The following is a 20,474-nucleotide window of genomic DNA, read 5'->3' on the forward strand; positions in this document are numbered from 1 at the left end:
AGGCTAGATTGTTGCAACTACCGCGCAATCACATTGCTGAACGCTGCCTACATGGTACTCTTCCAAATCCTTTGCCGTCGTCTATCACCAATAGCTAAGGATTTCGTAGAGGCGTACCAAACGGGATTTATTGGAGCCCGCGCCACTACGGATCACATATTCGCTATAAGACAAGTACTCCAGAAGTGTCGTGAATACAACGTAACCACGCATCACCTTCAAAACGGCATACGATATAATTGATCGAGAACAGCTATGTCAGATCATGCACGAATGCGGTTTTCCGGATAAACTGACGCGATTGGTCTAAGCAACGATGGCTAGAGTGATGTGATACGTCCGAGTGTCTGGGATGCTCTCGAGTCCCTTCGAATCTCTGAAAGGGCTACGGCAAGGTGATGGGCTCTCTTGTATCTTGTTCAATATTGCTTTGGAAGGTATGATTCGATGAGCGAGGATCGACACGAGTGGCACGATCTTCCGAAAGTCCGTACACGTAACCTTGAGAAGATGATGGAAACATACATCGAACTGAAAGCTGAAGCTAGGCGTATCGGACTGGTCATAAATGCGTCAAAAACAAAATACATGAAAGAAAGAGGCTCTCACCATGAATATTAGACGGTGACGATATCGAGGTGGTTGACGAGTTCGTGTATTTGGGCTCATTGATGACCGCAGATAATCATACCAGCAGAGAAATTTAGAGGTGTATTTTGGCAGGAAAACGTGCGTACGTTGGACTCAGAAAACCCTTCGATCGTAAAAGAACGCCGCCCCACGAAATTGACCATCGCTCATTAGACCGGTTGTTGTCTATGGCCACGAGACTATGTTGGCAGAGGACCAACGCGCACTAAGTGTTTTCGAAAAAAAATATGCTGAGGACCATCTCTGGCGGGGTGCAGATGGAAGACGGAACGTGGAGACGGCGCATGAATCACAACGCACGAATTACAACAGCTGCTAGGAGAGTCACCCATCGTACGACTCCTTGCTACAATCGGACGTCTACGATGAGCTGGGCATGTCATAAGGATGTCGGACGACAGCCCAGTGAAAATGGTTCTTAAATCTAATCTGACTGGTACAAGAAGAAGATGAGCACAGCGAGCAAGGTGGATTGATCAAGTAGAGGGTGATCTCCGAAGCATCCGTGCCTTCGACAAGCAACCATGGACCGAGTGATGTGGAGACGTGTTCTTGATACAAATGTGAAAAATAATAACAGATCTCTGTGAAATTTTATGAACTTCGGGGATTAACCGTTTCGTACACCGTAATTACTCAACAGTTTAATTACTCATATTGTTTACCAAAACATATCCGGATCTCCTCCCTTCCTTCCATTTTAATACAATTCATCTTACGTGATAATCGTGAATGACACCCTCGGTGTCTAGAAATAACGAGTATTAGACTAACTTTCCTTACCCTTCCTTAGTAGCACAGTCTTATCGATTATCACGAAGACTTTGTTTTCTTCCGTCTAACAAGATAACCGATCATATACAGCTGACGCAAATCAGCCTAGTAAAATTACTGAAATAACATTTATTATATCGAAATACAAGGCCAAATACTGACCAACAGCTATCTACATCCATCCCACAGATATCCGGTTACTTTCGTCGATGATCCAATTTGAAGCAATTAGAGCAATTAAAAGTCTTTCGATTTTTACTACTGGCAAGCTCGTCACGCTACAAAACCAACCACATCATCAATCGTTGATAATCATTTATGAAAGTGGAGTTCTGTGAACCACAGGTTTTCAAAAGTATGACATTCGTTCTGAAAACAATATTTTTTGTAATAATCTTTCATGTGAGTATCTTCTGTTTATATTTCGTAGCACCTGATTAAAATTTTCGATAAGGCCATTTTAGCCGATCGGCAAGAAACAATAAATGCAATCGAAAGACTCAAAGATGCCCAGGAGAGCTACGATAATTTTCGCGATTATGTCATCAAAGAAACGACCAACGCAAAACTAAGAGCCACCAATTCATTGATTGAATTTTACGAAGATGTACTGCAAATTAAGGAACTGTTTCTACAGCAATCTCTTTGGGCCGAAGAAGAAATGGTCTACCAAATCAACAGCCAAACGATTTATCCGACGATCAACGTCAACTACAAATGTATCAACTTCACACGGATTTTGGTCGGTTACGATATGAATGTAGCAGGTGTGCACTTCACCAATTGCGCATTGGACGTAGACGAACAAATTAAGGTAGAAATTGTTCAGGTAATTGACGATATGCAGCAGGATACTGAAATAGCGCAGTGGAATGCTCTCGGTACGATGAATAGGACCAACATAATTCTTCGTCCGGATGAAACGATTCCGAAAATCAAAGAACAACAACAATATTTAGAAACTCTTATCCCTTTAATTACCGCGGAGCTTAATTTAGCCATCAATAAATTCAGCGCAAACCTTGGCGCGCTTGGAAAAAGTTTTCGAGCCTGTTCAATGGATAACGACAACATTCTCAAGGCTGCGTTTGACAACATTAAATCGCAAATTGTTCAAATATGCAAGGGAAGACTAATCTGAACATAGAGCACAAAAGTTCTCGATTGTTGGTGTTGAAATATTGTTCCGAAAAGTAAGAACTTTAATAAATAAAATAAATTCAATTTTTTTCTTGTTTTTTTGTTAGTTTGCTTATATCGTTATACTGATTCCGTCCTGCCAGGCCCGTGCGCAGGTTTGGGGGAGGGGTGTTTGGAGTTTTTAGCTCCCCTCCCCACCATGGAAAATTTTCCAACATTAAGTCCTCATTAAAAATGACAAAAATAATTCCCGTGTAAGAGCCGCTATAGCGTTATAATTAGAGACGCGCGAAGAGAAAATCCGTCAAACTGAAGCCCTGGCCACTGCACGATCTTTTTGTTATTTGCTTTGGCAACCTGGCTAATTTGATGAACATCAAATCACCAATAACAGTAAGAAATTACTAAAGATTAAAGAAATAAGCAATTCTACGGTTTCTGGAATGAGTAGTTTGTTTTAAACGCTTTTCAAACTAACCCGATTTTCTGAACTATTGATACACAATAAATATACAATAAAACATGTGAGGAAGTTACATACTTTTCGGTTCGAGAAAAAAAACCGATATCTTATGATCAATCTAGATATTTTTTTAATCAACGATATATTTAATAAGACACTGCCTTAGCTCTAAGATGCCAAGGGCAGTAATGTGAAATTTAATGAATTACAAAGTATCGAACGGTACATGTTATGTTATGTTTGTGAAATTTTTGTTATATAGTTACATGTGGAAAACTGTTCTTCTTTTTCAGAAAATCATTTGCGGTGACAAAGTAGAATTATCTAAAAATAAAGAGGATTATGATGATTATGATTATGTAATGTAATGTAATGTCATCGCATCTTGTAGTTATAAAAGCGATCGAAATATGAAAAAAAGGTTATTTCAAATAAACATCGTGATCGTTCTAGGTGTATGATAGAAAAAAATGTACTCTATTCCATCTAAGGATAAAAAAAACCACACACACACACACAGATGTACAGACATTTTGCTATCTCGACGAAATGATTCGAATGGTATATGACAGGACGGCCTCGGTTAGTAAGATAGTTATCATCGAAATGGCATAACTCATTTGAAGACAAAAAAAATGATTTTCTCAATTGTTAATTTCTAACTGTACTACATGGAATGAAAAGTCACGGGCTCTTACCACTAGTGTAGCTGATCGTGTTCGACGAGTTTTAGTTTTCATCAAGCTATAGAAAAAGACGCACCAGCGCATTCATGCATTAAAGCAACGGTGATATTGAATGATATGCGGTACGGATTCTTTCACCATCCCCCGTATTCTCCAGACCTGGCCCCCAACGACTATTATCTTTTTCCAAATCTGAAAAGGTTTATCCAGGGAAAGAAATTTTCGTCGAATGCTGAGGTCATTACAGAAACGGAAACCTATTTTGAAGACCTTGACAAATGATTTCATCAAAATGTTGGAGGACCGATGGATCAAGTGAAACGCTATATATAGAGATTATACGCGATAAAAAACGGCTTTTTCTTTGTTAGGCTCGGAACTTCTCATTCCATGCAGTAGAACTTCAAAGATCTAAATACAAATCAGTTTTCAATCTCGTGAATTATTCGCCTCTATAGTATGTAAGCCATTATAATCACAAAACATTGGGCATTTCTGATAAAACGAATTCGGAACTGTAATAAAATGCCAGTATAAAATTTATGACGGCAACATGTCTTTATCATTCCACTTCAAAGTGCGATTGGTGCAACAGCATTGTGCTCTGCAAATAATCAGGTAGAATGGCCTACAATTTAATCTCGGTGTTGTCATTATTGACCATTATAACGGTGAGTAGTAGAAGCTGATTTAAAATATTTATGAATCTATAAGCGAATATGATTTTTTTTCCAAAGATTCGAATGGCGCAACGCCGTCCGAGTACACTGGAAGTGATTGATGATTTACGCAACGTAGAACCATATGATAAATTACATCGTGACGAGGTCCTGCTGAAACTTCACGAGGCCAAATTGGATGCATCAGAACTCATATCCGATTTGTACCGAAATATGACCTCAATAAAGCACGACTACGTGCATCAAGCCGTGGAAGGTGAGGATGAATTGCTCAATGATGTCGACAAGAACACAGGTGACCTAGTTTGCTTAAACTACTTAAGGACCATTGTTGAGCACAACATGTACATGGCTGGAATCTTCTTCACTAATTGCATAGACGAAACCGACTACAAACTGGGCACAGAATCAAATGCTGTATATGGAGAATTGTATAGCCATGAATTAAAATATGCCCGTGGAAAACTTCTAGATGCTTTTCATCTTGGAAATATAGTGATAGATCCTAAATCAATTTCACAAAATTTAATAGCAAAACTTGAACAATCTTACGGTGAACTTGTTAGCACATTAGATAGTATTGTAAACAAGTTTGGAAATCGATTAGGTATGGTGAAAAGTTTATACACACAATCCCTAATTAATAACAAAAACCTACTACAACTAATTTTCGAAATTACGAAACGTCAGTTGAATGTAATTTGTCGCCATAAATTACCGTTGACAGAATAAATTTCTTGATTGTTCAGTCTATTTTTCTTGGGTTCTTTTACATCCATTTGCCTTCCATACCTGAATCTATTCGATCAATCGAATTGTATTGTAGTTTCACTATAAATGTAGGTGAATTACCTATACAACGGCAACATAGACGTCTTCTTGAAGTATTACCACGGATAACACACTTCTATGTAGCGTGTATGAAAAAAATTTAACGGTTTTTTGGTAGCGATCACCAAGTAGCAATTCGTATATTAGATTTTGAACGATGACGACACAAATGAACTGTTGATGAATCAAATTCATCTTTGACAGTTATCGGTGGTTTTCTTTCACAGGAATGACAAGGAACACAATGTGAAAGCTCCTCTCCCCCTAGAAAAAGGGTGATAACGAGATCCAATATAAAAATTATTTTATTTAACAAAAACATGGCTCAATCGGCTACGTAAAGCTTGTACGCAAATTGACCTGAATAAGAAAAGCATTTTAACTATCACTATACTTGTAGAACACATGAAAATATAAATCATAAAATGAGTGTAAAAAATGTTGATATTTAGTGGAAATCATGCTACATTTTTCTAAAATGCACATCTAAACAATAAGATCCCTCTCAGCAGGCGGATCTATTTTGTTGGTCGTTGAGCGCTTGTTGAACAACATACTGCACGAAATATTCGTTCAGTTTGCTGGAACGTTGTGAAAATCAGGTGTCACCTTCATATAAAAAGAAGATTTGTTGTTATTCTACGTAAAACAGAAGTATTGTACAGATATGTAGTGTTAGTTTAAAAAAATAAGTGGAAAAAACTTCGTAAATTGTCCAGTAAAACTAGTTCAACGGGGCTCCAACTCCTTATATTAAAAATGGCTCAACAATGAACCTCTGTCTGCCGGGTTTGTTGAACGAAAAAATGGCATTCGGTTCAACGGTCTGTTTCAAAATCGGCAAACGAAGGTCCCGTGTTGGCCTCCCGTTGAACGATTGATTGGACGTTCATTGTGATATATATCACAACAGCAAGGATTGCCTCAAGTTAGAAAATTATACAACACACTCTTGTAACGTTAATAAAGTATATTCTTAAATCTGTACATTGGTTTCCACTTATAACTGAATCACTTTAAAGATAATATACATGGAAGAGCTATGCTTCCGCTAACATTCACGACTGACTTCAAACTGAACGACCTGAACCGTTTCCTAAATTCGAGTACGCTCTTTTCGTGCGAGCATATATCATCGCATACACTCTTAATGTGAACTAACAATAGTGATATAAACATAATAATTCTTCCTTTTTTTGATAATTCCATAAGAATTCAACAATCTAATCATGTGTATAAATTTGAAATGGCAATTCGAGAGCCAAGTATAAATTCCATAGTATGATGTAATCAATCTTCTGATATATCAACGGGTAATTTCAATCTTTTCGGTGAGCTGCTTCGAAAATCCTGAAGATCTCTAGAACGTGTCTGGATAGGACTCCTTGTTAATTGTTCATAGCACCTTTTCCTTGGTCGACTCTCCTGTTCATCAGACTGAGAGCTATCCGGAAATCCTTTGAAATCGTCTTCTGAATCGGTAGAACTGCGCCTACCATCCCGTGCTCCACTGGTAACTATTACCTTGGACTGTTGCTTCAAAACATGCATCGTTTTCAATTGGTTTCTGTGCGCCATTAACCTATGGTGGCCCAAAGAGATCTGAAAAATATTGTTTGAAACTTTTTTTATTAAGGAAGCCTCCAACCATCTAGGTAAACTATCTTTGTAATTATTCTTATAATACAACTTATCCCCTGCCACTAATTGATCAAGACTGCTAACAGGTTTAATCGTTTCATAGTGGACATTCTCTTTCTTATCTGGAATTTTTTTTAAATAAGCTTTGTAAGTTTTTGTTGGATTGATTAAATCTAGAAGCATTTTTGGTTTGTAGCTAAAAATTTGTTCCGAAGGTGGCTTTCCTTCAAACCCGTAACAACCATTTCTATGATTAATCAGGAATAATTCTAATAGATCTTCTATCGCTAAACATTTCGTCCGATTATCCAAAAGATACTTTTTAAAAACTTCTTTTACTACTCGCACCATTCGTTCTGCCTGGCCGTTACTGGCAGGGTTATATGGTGGACTCTTTAATGGTTTGATTCCCTGCCTTTCAAGAAACCCTGCAAAATCTTTGGAGTTGAAAGGAGGACCACCATCTGTCACTACAATGTCTGGTAAACCAAAACGAGCAAACATAGAGGCAAATTTTTTATTAATTTGCTTTGCTGTAGTACCAAAACACATCAACTCAACTTCCAACCATTTGGAGTGACTATCAATTATCAACAGAAACGTATTTCTGTCAAAATGGAAAAAATCAGCATGCAAGCGGCTGAAAGGGCGTGTAGTTGGTATCCATGAATTAGTATGTTCTGTTCTTTTCGGCACTATTTCCATTTGGGCGCAAGAACTACAACTCTTCACAAAGTTTTCAATATTGCTATTCATATGTGGCCAAAACACAATTTTCCTGGCAAGCTTTTTCATCTTCACCATCCCCCCATGATTAGTGTGTAGCAATCCAAGAACGCTACTTCTTAGACTTGCGGGGACTATAACTCTATTTTCCAACAGCAAAATATTATCCATTAGCATTAGTTTTTCCTTCTGCGCATAGTAATTTAGAAATTTCTTTGGAACAGTTCCCGGCCAACCATACATTACAAATTTAATTATTTCCTTCAAAAGCTCATCGTTTTGCGTTTCTTTGGACACTAAGGCACAGTCTAAAGGCAATTGATTTGTATAGTTCAGGCTATTTATAATTTCTTCGTCAATGCTTTTAGGGACTCGCTGTTCCAGAGGGAAACGACTGCAAAAGTCTGCGTTACCCATTTTTGATGCGGGACGGTATTCAATTTCAAATTCGTAAATCGAAAGCTCCATAACATAACGCTGCAATCGGGTAACGAAAACAGAATTTTTTCCCTCCTTTCCGAAAATTCCGATCAACGGCTTATGATCGGTGAAAACTTTAAATTTTTGCCCGAACAGGAATTTGTGAAATTTTTTTATCACGCAAACAAGTGCCAAAGCCTCCAAATGTAATATTGGATACTTTTTTTGTGCACTACTCAAAGAAAACGAAGTGAAACAAATAGGTTTTTCAAAATCATTGATCTTATGAGCTAAAACTCCTCCTAACCCGTACGAGGATGCATCTGTTACTACAATCAAGGGTTTTGTAGGGTTATAAAATTCTAATAAATCTGCCCTCAACAAACTTTCTTTGCTATACTTAAAAGCATCATCACATTCTTTGCTCCATACAAAACGCACGTCTTTTTTTAACAGTCCATATAAATACCTTAATTTAGCAGACAAATTTGGAACAAATTTATTATAGAAATTTATTAAACCAAGATATGCTTTCAGTTCTGTAACATTTGTCGGAGTTTTTGCTTTGCTAATAGTTGATAATTTTTCAGGAGAAGGTAACAAACCGTCGCTAGTGATTAAATGTCCTAAATACTGTAACGATTGTACAAAGAATTTACATTTCTTAAGATTTACGCGAATATTGGCACTGGCAAGACGCTCAAGCACTTGTATCAGTTTATTCAAACACTCTTTATATGTCCTTCCCGCTATTAGGACATCGTCCAGGTAACAACACACCCTATCCAAACCTCTAAGAACTTGGTCCATGACTTGCTGAAACACAGCAGCACTTGATGAAGCTCCTTGAGGCAAGCGGTTGTATGTGTACAATCCTTTAATTGTATTTATTATCACATACTTTCTAGAACGTCTTGAAAGTTTCAGTTGAGTATAAGCACCTGCCAAGTCTAAAGAGCAAAATTATTTGCAATCTGCTAAAGAGGCAAATATGTCTTGAGAAAGTGGAAGAGGATAAGTGTTAGGTATAAGAATTTTATTCAGAGACACCTTGCAGTCAATTACCATTCTTATCTCCTGATCTTTCTTTAAGACCGCAATCACCGGAGATGCCCATTCACTGGCATTTACAGGAGTGATAACGTCCTGCTTCTCCAATAATTCCAAATGTTCTAAAAATTTATCTTTTACTTTATATGGAATTTGATATGCCCGCTTGAAAATTGGCTGCTCCGGTTTAAAAACTAAATCCGCTTCATATCCTATTATTGGTTCAGAAAAATCTTTATTGAAAACTTTTGAATAATTGTTTTTTATCATACTTATTGTTTTATCCCGTTCTAAATCATCCAAACCAGAGCTTTTAATAGCATTAAGTGTTACAAATTGATCCTTCCAACTAGGGCAAAAAGTTTCTAACCAGTCTCTCCCCAACAAAGGGACGAAATCTTTATCACTTTTCAGAATAATTATGTCTCCCTCACTATCAGTACCATTCAAGCTAACGCTTACTCGCAATTGACCGATAATGGCTAACTTAGCTCCATTCACAACCGCTAATTTTTTGTGGCATCTTAGGACAGGCAAAGAACTGAAAATTTCCTTCTTTAAATATTCGCTTATCACCGTAACTGCTGAACCAGTATCTACCTCCATAGTCAAGTGATGACCCTGCACTAAAACCTTGATCAGGCATGGTTCATTGATTCTGTTCACACTGGATATCTTCATACAACTAATATCCGACTCTACACTAGAATCACGAAGTTTTAAACGGTCAAATTTGTCTAAAGCGGTCGAGCTTTTGGTCTCGGCTTCATCGACAAACTTCACGGTATTTTTATTCATTTGACGACAGTTTTTCCTAATATGCCCTTTGCGTTTACAATAATTACATATTGCATTACTATGTGGATTCCACGAATTACGCCTATGATCTAAATCCTTTCGTTCCCAACTTCGACTTCTCGATCGATATCTATGTTCTTGATCGCGTCTTCGATTTGAACGATTATTGTAGTCCCCATTAAAATCCGTGTAATTCCTAATAAAGGAATCCTGCTTCCTGCCTAACCTATGCTTTATAGATAAAATCGGTTCACCATCACTGTGCTCGCTAATCACTTTAGCTCGTTGCCCCGCCAATTCGTCGTTTATGATCATCCGCTCTACCGCATCTAATTTAACATCATCTTCCATTAACAATTTATGCTGTAGAATTTTATCTCGCAGCCCGATAATTAGCTTATCTCTTATGGCTTCTTCTTTAAATTCCTTAAAATTGCAGTTTTCAGCCAACAATTTAACAGCAAGTACAAAGTTTTCTGCTGTTTCACTATGCCCTTGCGAACGATTATAAAACTTATAACGATGCATCAGAGCAGGCTCCGTTTTGTCAAACCGCGATTTTAATTTTTTTATTATATCGTCATATGCTAGAGTGCTAACATCCTGATTGGGGAAAAGAAGTTTAATTTCATCAAAAACTCCACTCAGGGATATAAACCAAGATTCTTGGTATCGTCAACTACCTTATTGAGACCGCATAGTATTTAAAAACGTTCTATATAATTACTGAAAGATTTCCCCACATGAAAGTGGTCGATAGTACCAATCATGCCTGGTGCAGCCATAATGATATGGTACGTAGAAAAGAAAAAAAAATGAAGGATAACAATGATGCAATACTACTCACGTTTACCGTTGGATCTCACCGCAAATTTCGCTTCTCTCACCAATATTAATTCTGTAAAAAGCTTCGAAGAAGTAGATCAAAAGCTCGGCCCGTTTATTATATTCCTGTATTTCTCTTATATCCTATTCACATGCGTAGCTCCAAACGTGAGTTTCCGTAACTCTTTCTCCCTCTCCTCACACAACTTATATGTTCTGAGCAATGAGATCCACAATGCTGAAAAAGAAAAAACAAATGGCGTTAAAACCACGCGGTTTATAAAGGGCTTTTGTAATACGACTATCGCAAGTTTTTTTTTTGTTTTATCTATTTTTTTTTGTTGATCAACACAATAGTGGCATCCGCTGAACACAGCGACTACAACACTTTCTGTCTCAAGTTTCCTCTAGCGTTATACCCCAAGGAAACTCTATTAAATTACCTACCGCGGCTCACACTGGAAATTACAATTTCCGTTTGAGCTTTCTATTGTCCTCGTCGCCACTTGATATATATCACAACAGCAAGGATTGCCTCAAGTTAGAAAATTATACAACACACTCTTGTAACGTTAATAAAGTATATTCTTAAATCTGTACATTGGTTTCCACTTATAACTGAATCACTTTAAAGATAATATACATGGAAGAGCTATGCTTCCGCTAACATTCACGACTGACTTCAAACTGAACGACCTGAACCGTTTCCTAAATTCGAGTACGCTCTTTTCGTGCGAGCATATACCCACATTATCAGATCCGAATGAATTCCGAATCAATTCCGAATCGGCGAAAAATTTTCATTCGGAATTTCATGTGGAAATCATAATGGATTCCGAATCAATTCCAACTCCAGTGCAACAACCGATTCCGAATGAACCGGTTCGCCTACAACCGGTTGATTCGGAAATCATTCGGAATTGAGTGAGAAGATGCACGCTTAAAAATAGTTACTCAAAAATGAGTAAGATCTCACTCATCTACAGAAAAAGTGGAACAACTCTAATTTAGAGTAACTCCGAAGTTACTCAAATTTGAGTTCTTCCACTGGAAACGGTATTTGGGTAAAATCTACTCATTTACTGAGTAATACTTTATTTGTACATGTACCAAAAATAGAGTAACTATCACTCAAATTTTGAGTGAAATTTTATTTCACATATACCATATTTGCAAAAAAAATCTCCTTTACTGAGTGTATTGTGTTAAAATATTAACTAATTGAACTCAATACTATATCAAGTGGTGGTTGCTTGGAGTAGTGTGTTAATCGCAAATTAACATACATGTCAGTTATGCTCAGGCACCAATCATACACTTATTCCTCATAAATGACATTTGACCATATTCGGTTTCATTCTAAAGCACAACACGGAGTTTATCATTCCGGTTTTTGCAGACACAACATCGTTTGTGTTGAGCGGCTCACCCTCGAAATACGCGATCTCACTAACAAAATATACAACCTGTTGCTACAAATGGTTATTACAACCTTTAGACTGATCTTGCGAATAGTAACAAAAAAACGAGCTATTGCGTTAAACTCAAATTTAGAGTAGGAGTTACTCAATATCATTGATGATAACTACTCAATTTTTGACGTTTCCATGTATCATTTGAAAATGAGTAACTAGTACTCAAACTTTGAGTAACTTTTTCTAAGCGTGTGCGGACTGAATTGTCAATTCGTCTTCTTCTTCTTCTTTCCTGATTTTGCACGTTTTCATGCTGATTTTCACTTTATTTTTAAACGAAAACATTATATAACTGAATATACAAATTTAAATCTTCATGTTTTTCGGATATACAGAACTAGTAAATAACCAGTTCTTCTTAGAATCCCAACATAAACTATTGAAATACACTGGAAATTAACAAAACGGCCTACCTTAGTCAGCATCATCCATTCCTCTAGCTGGAGTGTAGTGAAATGGCTTAAGTCGCTTAAATTTCACACCAGAGATGCCAGGTAAAAATTTCAAATATCTGCAGAAAGGGTTTCAAAAGTCTGTAAATGTGAAAAAAAAAAATCTGCAGTCAGCAAGCATGCCTTGCAGGCAGTAATTTCTCTATTAAGTATGACACGCAAAACTGATTTGGCGCGCAAAAAAAAAGGTCGCGGCAATTTCAAAAGTCTGTAAATTTGGATGAAAGTCTGCGAAAAACTCGATTTTCAAAAGTCTGCACAACAACAAATGTCTGCAACACTATACCCGAAATCTGCAGATTTACAGACTAATCTGCAGATCTGGCATCTCTGTTTCACACTAACACATTCATAAAATGAGCGAATATTCAATGACATTTATAATGTCACTGTCAATCAGGTTGATCGAGCAGCCAACTCAAGCGAAAATTCTAGCACTGAACCGATCGAGCATTAAAAAATCATGCAGCCCTCTCAGCAGGCCGTTCAATTTTGTTGATTTTTGAGCGCTTGTTGAACGACATATTGCACGAAATATTCGTTCAATTTGCTGGAACGGTTTGTTGTTGTTTTTTCTCTTGCAAAAATAGTGTGAAAATGAAGTGTTACCTTTACATAGAAAGAAAATTTGTTGTTATTCTACGTGAAGTAGAAGTATTGTGCAGGTATGTATTGTTAGTTTAAACAAATAAGTGGAAAAAACTTCAGAAATTCTGCAGTAAAACTAGTCCAACGGGGCTCCAACTCCTCATGTTAAAAATGGCTCAACAATGGACCTCTGTCTGCCGGGTTTGTTGAACGAAAAAAATGGCATTCGGTTCAACGGTCTGTTTCAAAATCGGCAAACGAAGGACCCGTGGTGGCCTCCCGTTGAACGATTGATTGGACTTTCATTGGACCAATGATTCAACATATTGGACCAATGAAGGACCACCGTTGAACGTTTTTTTCTAAGTGGGAGTCGAGTAAGAATTCATTGCTCATTCCGTCATTTCGATAATGTGGGTATCATCGCATACACTCTTAATGTGAACTAACAATAGTGATATAAACATAACACATTGGACCATAGATCCAATGCAGAGATATTTTCATAGCAATTCTGTATTACCCAGAATGAAAAATCTTTATTTATCTGTATTCATTTGTAGCGAAATTTTACAATGAAAATTTGTTATTCCAAAATTTACAGTTTTATAATAAGAAATTAAATGAGCGCTCAATATTCATATCACTCTACAACGACGAAATTAAATGTTTTCAAACTTTTATCAACAATCGGAACTAACAAAACATAATTTCAATTTCATATACTTTCAAAATGTTGACTTGGTAAGTTGATGTGGGATCTCAGAGATCAACTTAAACTACCAACACCGTTTGAAGATTTTTAGATCAATTTGTGATTCGTCCATTGATTACAAAAATCTTATCTCATCACTACTACCAAAGAAAGCTCAATCTGTATTGAATTTAGCTGAATCTGTATTGAATTTAGGAAATCTGTACTAACTCTGTATTCTGTATGAAATCTGTATGCGCATGTAAAAATCTGTATAATACAGATAAATCTGTACAAATGGCATCTCTGATCCAATGGTAGTAGCAAAGACATCATATTAACTAGATATACAGCTCTCACATTTCGCGAACAAATCCTTGGCAACATCCTTTTTTCGAACATGGCGCAATCAGGCGAGTCCCCATCGAATCTCGTACATAGAAGTAGGGGAGAGATATGTCAAATGCGTGCGCGCCAAAATAAAAGGTGATTTTTTTGAGGTTAGGATTTTCATGCATTAGTATTTGCTCAGATTTTTTGAGGTTATGATTTTCATGCATTATTATTTGCTCAGTATGCTCTGACATTTCATCATGAATAGACTTACTAACGAGCAACGCTTGCAAATCATTGAATTTTATTACCAAAATCAGTGTTCGGTTCGAAATGTGTTTCGCGCTTTACGCCCTATTTATGGTCTACATAATTCTGGTTGAATGGCTACGTAAATAAGCAAAATTGCCGCATTTGGAGTGAAGAGCAACCAGAAGCCGTTCAAGAACTGCCCATGCATCCCGAAAAATGCACTGTTTGGTGTGGTTTGTACGCTGGTGGAATCATTGGACCGTATTTTTTCAAAGATGCTGTTGGACGCAACGTTACAGTGAATGGCGATCGCTATCGTTCGATGCTACCAAACTTTTTGTTGCCAAAAATGGAAGAACTGAACTTGGTTGACATGTGGTTTCAACAAGATGGCGCTACATGCCACACAGCTCGCGATTCTATGGCCATTTTGAGGGAAAACTTCGGAGAACAATTCATCTCAAGAAATGGACCGGTAAGTTGGCCACCAAGATCATGCGATTTGACGCCTTTAGACTATTTTTTGTGGGGCTACGTCAAGTCTAAAGTCTACAGAAATAAGCCAGTAACTATTCCAGCTTTGGAAGACAACATTTCCGAAGAAATTCGGGCTATTCCGGCCGAAATGCTCGAAAAAGTTGCCCAAAATTGGACTTTCCGAATGGACCACCTAAGACACAGCCGCGGTCAACATTTAAATGAAATTATCTTCAAAAAGTAAATGTCATGTACCAATCTAACGTTTAAAATAAAGAACCGATGAGATTTTGCAAATTTTATGCGTTTCATTGTTTAAAAAAGTTCTCAAGCTCTTAAAAAATCACCCTGTAGTAGCACTGCGCCTCCATATAATTGACATGATATGTTGAGTGTGATGTCGTGCGATGGCGTTACTGAACTGAACAGCTGACAGGGTCTGGTAGTAGTCAAGTATGGGTGCGCACTAGGACAGGACCTAACAATTCTCGGTTGATTTTTCATTAGGGTGTATAAGCAAGTGCCAGTTTCCCTTTGTTTACTTTCTCTTCTATTAATTACCAAGCGGTTTCCACGTTTATCACTCAACTCTTTGCATAAAATGATACCCGAAACTTTTGACATTCAAACAGAGTAGTGAAATCAAAGAAAATCTTTTTAATCACATCACAATAATCGAAAGAGAAAGTGATTGAAGAGAAACTGTCACTTGCTTATAGGCCCTAATGAAAAATCCACCGAGAATTCTCGATGAACATTAGAAAAGGTCCAAACTAACCGGACATTACAGTCCCAAAAGTATTTTCAAATATTGTTTTGTTTAATCGAAGAAAAATTTTGTAAAATTTACTATTCATCAGAAAAGTAACTTGGAGAACCAGAAAATTTTTGTCATGTCGTTTTCGCTTGAGAACACTGAAACTGACCCAGGGTAGTTTCATCAAACAAACACTTTTCACGAAACTGTGTTGTTTTCGCGCTTAGCAACGGCGGTTTGAGCAAACCTGATATAACAACCAGGTTCGAAACTGACTCGATTTTCAGTTCAACAACGTTAAAACTAGGTTCGAAACTAGCTTCAAACAAACGGTTTGACAGCAGTTAGGGTGGAAACTGGGTTAGGTTTGGTATCAAGCGAAAACGACATCAGTGTAGTGACATTGGCAGTGCAGCGAATTTCTTTTAACCATTATTGCATGTTATTCACAATCCATTATTCAAATAATAAAACTTGTTATGTTAACAAAAAATCCGTCGTATTTTGTGTGGTATTGAGTTATCCAAAATTTGGAGATTTTATAAATATCTATATAGAGTACCTACAATAACCGAAAAAATCTGGAACCAATTAAAGCACCTATAACTTATTGGTATCTTGTAGTATATAACAGAAACTAATTTGCAAAGAAAAATTGAAATGGAAATGACCGTACTACCTGATAACGTTTTTCATTGCGTTCAATTCCAACAAGCAGTTATTACCAGATTCAGATATTTTGAGTTTAAATTTGCTTTAGACATTTTTCACTAATCTTGCTGCAAACACTGCGAAATTTGATAAGAATAACCCTGTGGTAACGAAAACAGTACAACACCAAACACGTCAAATGGGCTCCCAAACACGGAGCCAAGCCTGCAACGTGAGCTGTCTTGTCTTGTCTTAGGTCCTGTCCTAAAGAAAAAACATTCGAGTCCCATGACTCGAGGATCTAACTGCATAAAGCGGCCCTTACACGTAACAATATTATTGTCAATCCAAAGTATTGTCAATACCGTCAATCCAATTGGCTTGGTAACTTGAGTCTGCAATTTTCGAACAAATCAGGCGTTTGAAGCTTCAAATATGGCAACTGAACATTGAAACATTGAGAGGAGAGTTCATTGTACATATTTAACTGTTTCCTCTCTGGAGAGAAAGTATTGTCGGATTGATAAGCAGTTTTGATTTTATGACAATATTTTCGTCAATCCAATGAAGTTTCCATTACACGATCAAAAGTATTGTCAATACTTCTTGTATTGACAATAATATTGTCTCGTGTAAGGGCAGCTTAAGAGAGCATCTCTGTTTACTTTCTTTTTTATTTACTTTTATTTAGCCATTACTGCAATTTCTTGAAAGTTTCCAATATAAATCGAAAGCTTGTGGTTTTAACTTGATTTTTTTGCGAAGAGTAAGGCGTCGAATATACAATCAATTCGATAAATCGCGAAGAAAAAGTTACCAGAGAAACTGTCAATCTGCAGTTAGGCCCTTTTGTTGTGGGAAAATGGCATTCAGCTACAATGAATAGCGATCAGTAAACAAAATATATTCTAGGTATAAATTTAATGTTGGTGGAAATTGTATCAACGAGGTATTGCGCCTCTGTTTTGTTTCAATGTATTTCGCGAGAATTAAAAAAAAAACTTAAGGCATTTTCTTTCTAGAAGAAAACGAATGTAAGAATATAGAATATTACAACGATGTTTTACTTCATTCATCAATCTAACCAGTCTAAAAATTCAAGTTCTGAATTGAACTAAAATAGACTCAGTCTAACCAGTCTAAAGAATGAAACCGGGCTTGTATTTCACTTTTTCTTTTTCAAACCCTCAATGGCTTTCTTATGGCGAGCAATTGCTTCTTCGTGATGCTTAATGGATTCTTCATGGAAATCCTCGTGTTTGATAAGATTTTCCTTCAGTTTATGTAACTGTTCCTGACGCTAAAAAAATACTCAGAATACCATAACTCAAAATTATGAAATATTGATAGACAAACCTGCTTGTAGAAGTATTCTTCCTCATGAGCTACTTCCATTTTGCCGAAAGCACCTCCAGCATCACGAATAGTGCCACCGCCACCTCCTCCCTTGCCAGCTCCGGAACCCCATTCACCAGTGCACATACGAGCGAATCTAAAATGAGATAAGAAATAGTTCATCTCTTAAATGCACAAGACCTTTTCGTATGCAGGTTATGGCGAAAATATTCCAAAATATGCGAAAATACATAATCTAAGGCAGTTTTGATGTTATTACTATTAACCCTGATTTTGAAATATTGTTCTAGAACAATGTTCGAAACATCCGAGTTAATTTGTATTATTTTCATGAATTTTACTATTATTACTAGTTTAAAAGTCATTGGCAAAATCGAATGTATAAGTACCTAGGTACATTAGATAAACACGTTGACGAAAAACATCTGACATGTTACGTAACATTTATGAAGAACAATTAGATCGATGGAAAAAAACAATTGGTTCGATTGAAAAAAAAACAGACCTGTTACATTCCGAAATTTAGTATTATAATTAAATTGCTTCTTATATAACACGTACAATCTTCATACCAATAGCATTAGCTAGTTGAAGCGAACTGATCATGCGTTTTTATGTTGTTTTAGCCTAGAATGGCCATCAGTAATCAAAAACTTATAAGATCATTTGAAAATGGAGAATTTTTTAATTTTTTTAATCCGAAAATTCCCAATAAACAAAATTTGAATATATCTTTTGTTGTCGATAACGATGTCTGTATCAGTCTGTCATGCCACTAAATTTTCCACATCATTGTCTCGGTAAAGCTTGAATGATTTTTTTTTGGGTCTTTATTGCCGTAATACTTACCGAATAACCGGTGCAATTGAAGTAACTTTCCTTATAGACAACATATTCCCAGAACAAAACACAACAAAATTATGAAAATGCCGGTCAAATTCAACAAGCAGGACAATAATGAAAATCAGTATTCCGGATCTGCGCCCAGACCAGACAATGTATCTGTCTATATGTATTGAAGTCGATAACTGTATACACACTGGTCAATATTTTGGACATACGCATACGCAAGTTGAAATTTACTTCAAAGCTACATAGGTGGTTGTAAAGCACTTGCCGGTTGCGTATTATTTTGCATGCTGTTTACATAAAACGTTGAGATTTCTGTTCGTAGTAGTGTCGCATAAGCACACCTTCACCCCAATCTCACATCAAGTTTGTGTGAAAGCTCACCATTCACTATTTTTACCACCGTCTCACAGAAAATGACTCGAACGAATGAGCTTTTGCTGGACAAAACAAATGAAAGCTATTAAGGTGAGCGAAGCTAAAAGCTATTTATGCCCCGTTCACACTTCTGCTGGCTGCCAGCATGCTGGTGTCAGTGTACTGCCCTCTTAGGAAAAAACGTTCAACTGTGGTCCAATGATCCAAAGTATTAGACCAACGAAGGACCACCGTTGAACGGTTTTTTCCTAAGAGGGCAGTACACTGACACCAGCATGCTGGCAGCCAGCAGAAGTGTAAACGGGGCATTAGAATAGGAGAATCATAATATATTGTAGGTAGTTAATATCAAATACCTATGACAAGAAGAAGTCATCACAACAAACATTTGCTAATTTCGTATAAGTCCTATCGTTCAAACAAGACAAAGAATTGGTATTAAATTCCTTTTGTGAAATTTTATTATTCGGTTATAACAGTCTTTGAAGTCGATCTTTGAAGTCGGTATACGGTACAGAACCCATTTACACTAAAAATCTTTCACGGTCAGGACTCGATCATACGACAATTGGCTTGTAAAAGTCTCCTATGCATTAAAAAACCGCGAATCCAAAACGTTCATAGCCCTTTATTATTCTTGTTTCCTTCGTCACGACCGTACCGGATTTGGGACTATATCGATCAAGACATAATAGCTAACTAGAGTTTCTAGTTACTGCGAATGTAATAACGATTTTATCTCATATTTGGATGAAAAATGCTGTTGAAAAAGTCTAATAACGTCATATACGTAATTGTTCTTTTCACGAAGCGGCGGAAAATAACAAAGACCACTGCGCTGAGCATAACAATGTCAAATTCAACATACTCATTCATTGTGCACGTGCATGATCCTCCCCCGTACTTTGAAGAACAGAACTTACGCCCTTATTCTGAATAACGTCGTATCGTTTTTTACCTCGTATTTCCTTTGTATTCCCCATACCCAGTGAAATTTGTAGACCCGCATAAGTCCGATCATCGGTCCGATTATCGGACCGATTGAGCACGATATAGGGCCGATCGTAGCGCTTCAATCGGCCCGTCGTCGGACAATTCTGCACCATTTGCATCAACCGCGTCGACATAAAAAAAAGCTTTATGTTTACATTATGCATCGTTAGAGAAACAGAGCGAAAGAATATCAAACAAGGCATTTTCGAGCCGACATCTTCCCGATAGGGTGTGAAAGAATGTTAAACATTCTTTTGTTTCTATCATAGAGGCTTTAACCTTTAGGTCATTCGCCTCTTAGGGCCAGAAAAACTCTGACCCTATGTTCGAGGTTGGAAATCCAACCCCGATATATCTCATCACCTGAGTAATCAGACATCCGCTCTCTGCTTTGGTATATCTTAACTCTTTTGTTCTACCGATACACTATGCAAGCTCGAAACGCAATCAAAAGCTTTCTTGCACGATGCGTCCCAGTAAATCCGAGCATCGGACGCATCGTGCACGAAAGCTTTTGATTGCGTTTCGAGCTTA

The 20,474-nt window shown here is 37.1% G+C and overlaps 3 protein-coding genes across 3 annotated transcripts; 2 read left to right on the forward strand and 1 right to left on the reverse strand.

Moving 5' to 3' along the window:
• The first annotated feature begins 1,689 nt into the window (after nt 1-1,689).
• LOC131432256 (uncharacterized) lies at nt 1,690-2,649 on the forward strand. The gene is made up of 2 exons (XM_058598402.1): nt 1,690-1,827; nt 1,880-2,649. Exons 1-2 carry the CDS (start codon nt 1,744-1,746, stop codon nt 2,564-2,566), a joined length of 771 nt encoding a protein of 256 aa, XP_058454385.1. The 5' UTR covers nt 1,690-1,743; the 3' UTR covers nt 2,567-2,649.
• Nucleotides 2,650-4,281: 1,632 nt separating this feature from the next.
• On the forward strand, nt 4,282-5,126 carry LOC131429102 (uncharacterized). Its single transcript, XM_058593151.1, has 2 exons — nt 4,282-4,385; nt 4,452-5,126. Exons 1-2 carry the CDS (start codon nt 4,338-4,340, stop codon nt 5,124-5,126), a joined length of 723 nt encoding a protein of 240 aa, XP_058449134.1. The 5' UTR covers nt 4,282-4,337.
• A 12,281-nt stretch (nt 5,127-17,407) lies between these two features.
• Nucleotides 17,408-18,767, reverse strand: LOC131432258 (ATPase inhibitor mai-2, mitochondrial-like). Its single transcript, XM_058598404.1, has 3 exons — nt 18,570-18,767; nt 17,721-17,856; nt 17,408-17,664 (listed from the first exon to the last, which is right to left on the reverse strand). The coding sequence occupies exons 1-3, from the start codon at nt 18,611-18,613 to the stop codon at nt 17,530-17,532; spliced, it is 315 nt and encodes a 104-aa protein (XP_058454387.1). The 5' UTR covers nt 18,614-18,767; the 3' UTR covers nt 17,408-17,529.
• Between the last annotated feature and the right edge of the window lie 1,707 nt (nt 18,768-20,474).

The sequence above is a fragment of the Malaya genurostris genome, chromosome 2 (assembly GCF_030247185.1).
Source record: "Malaya genurostris strain Urasoe2022 chromosome 2, Malgen_1.1, whole genome shotgun sequence".
In the NCBI taxonomy this organism is placed as follows: Eukaryota; Metazoa; Arthropoda; class Insecta; order Diptera; family Culicidae; genus Malaya; species Malaya genurostris.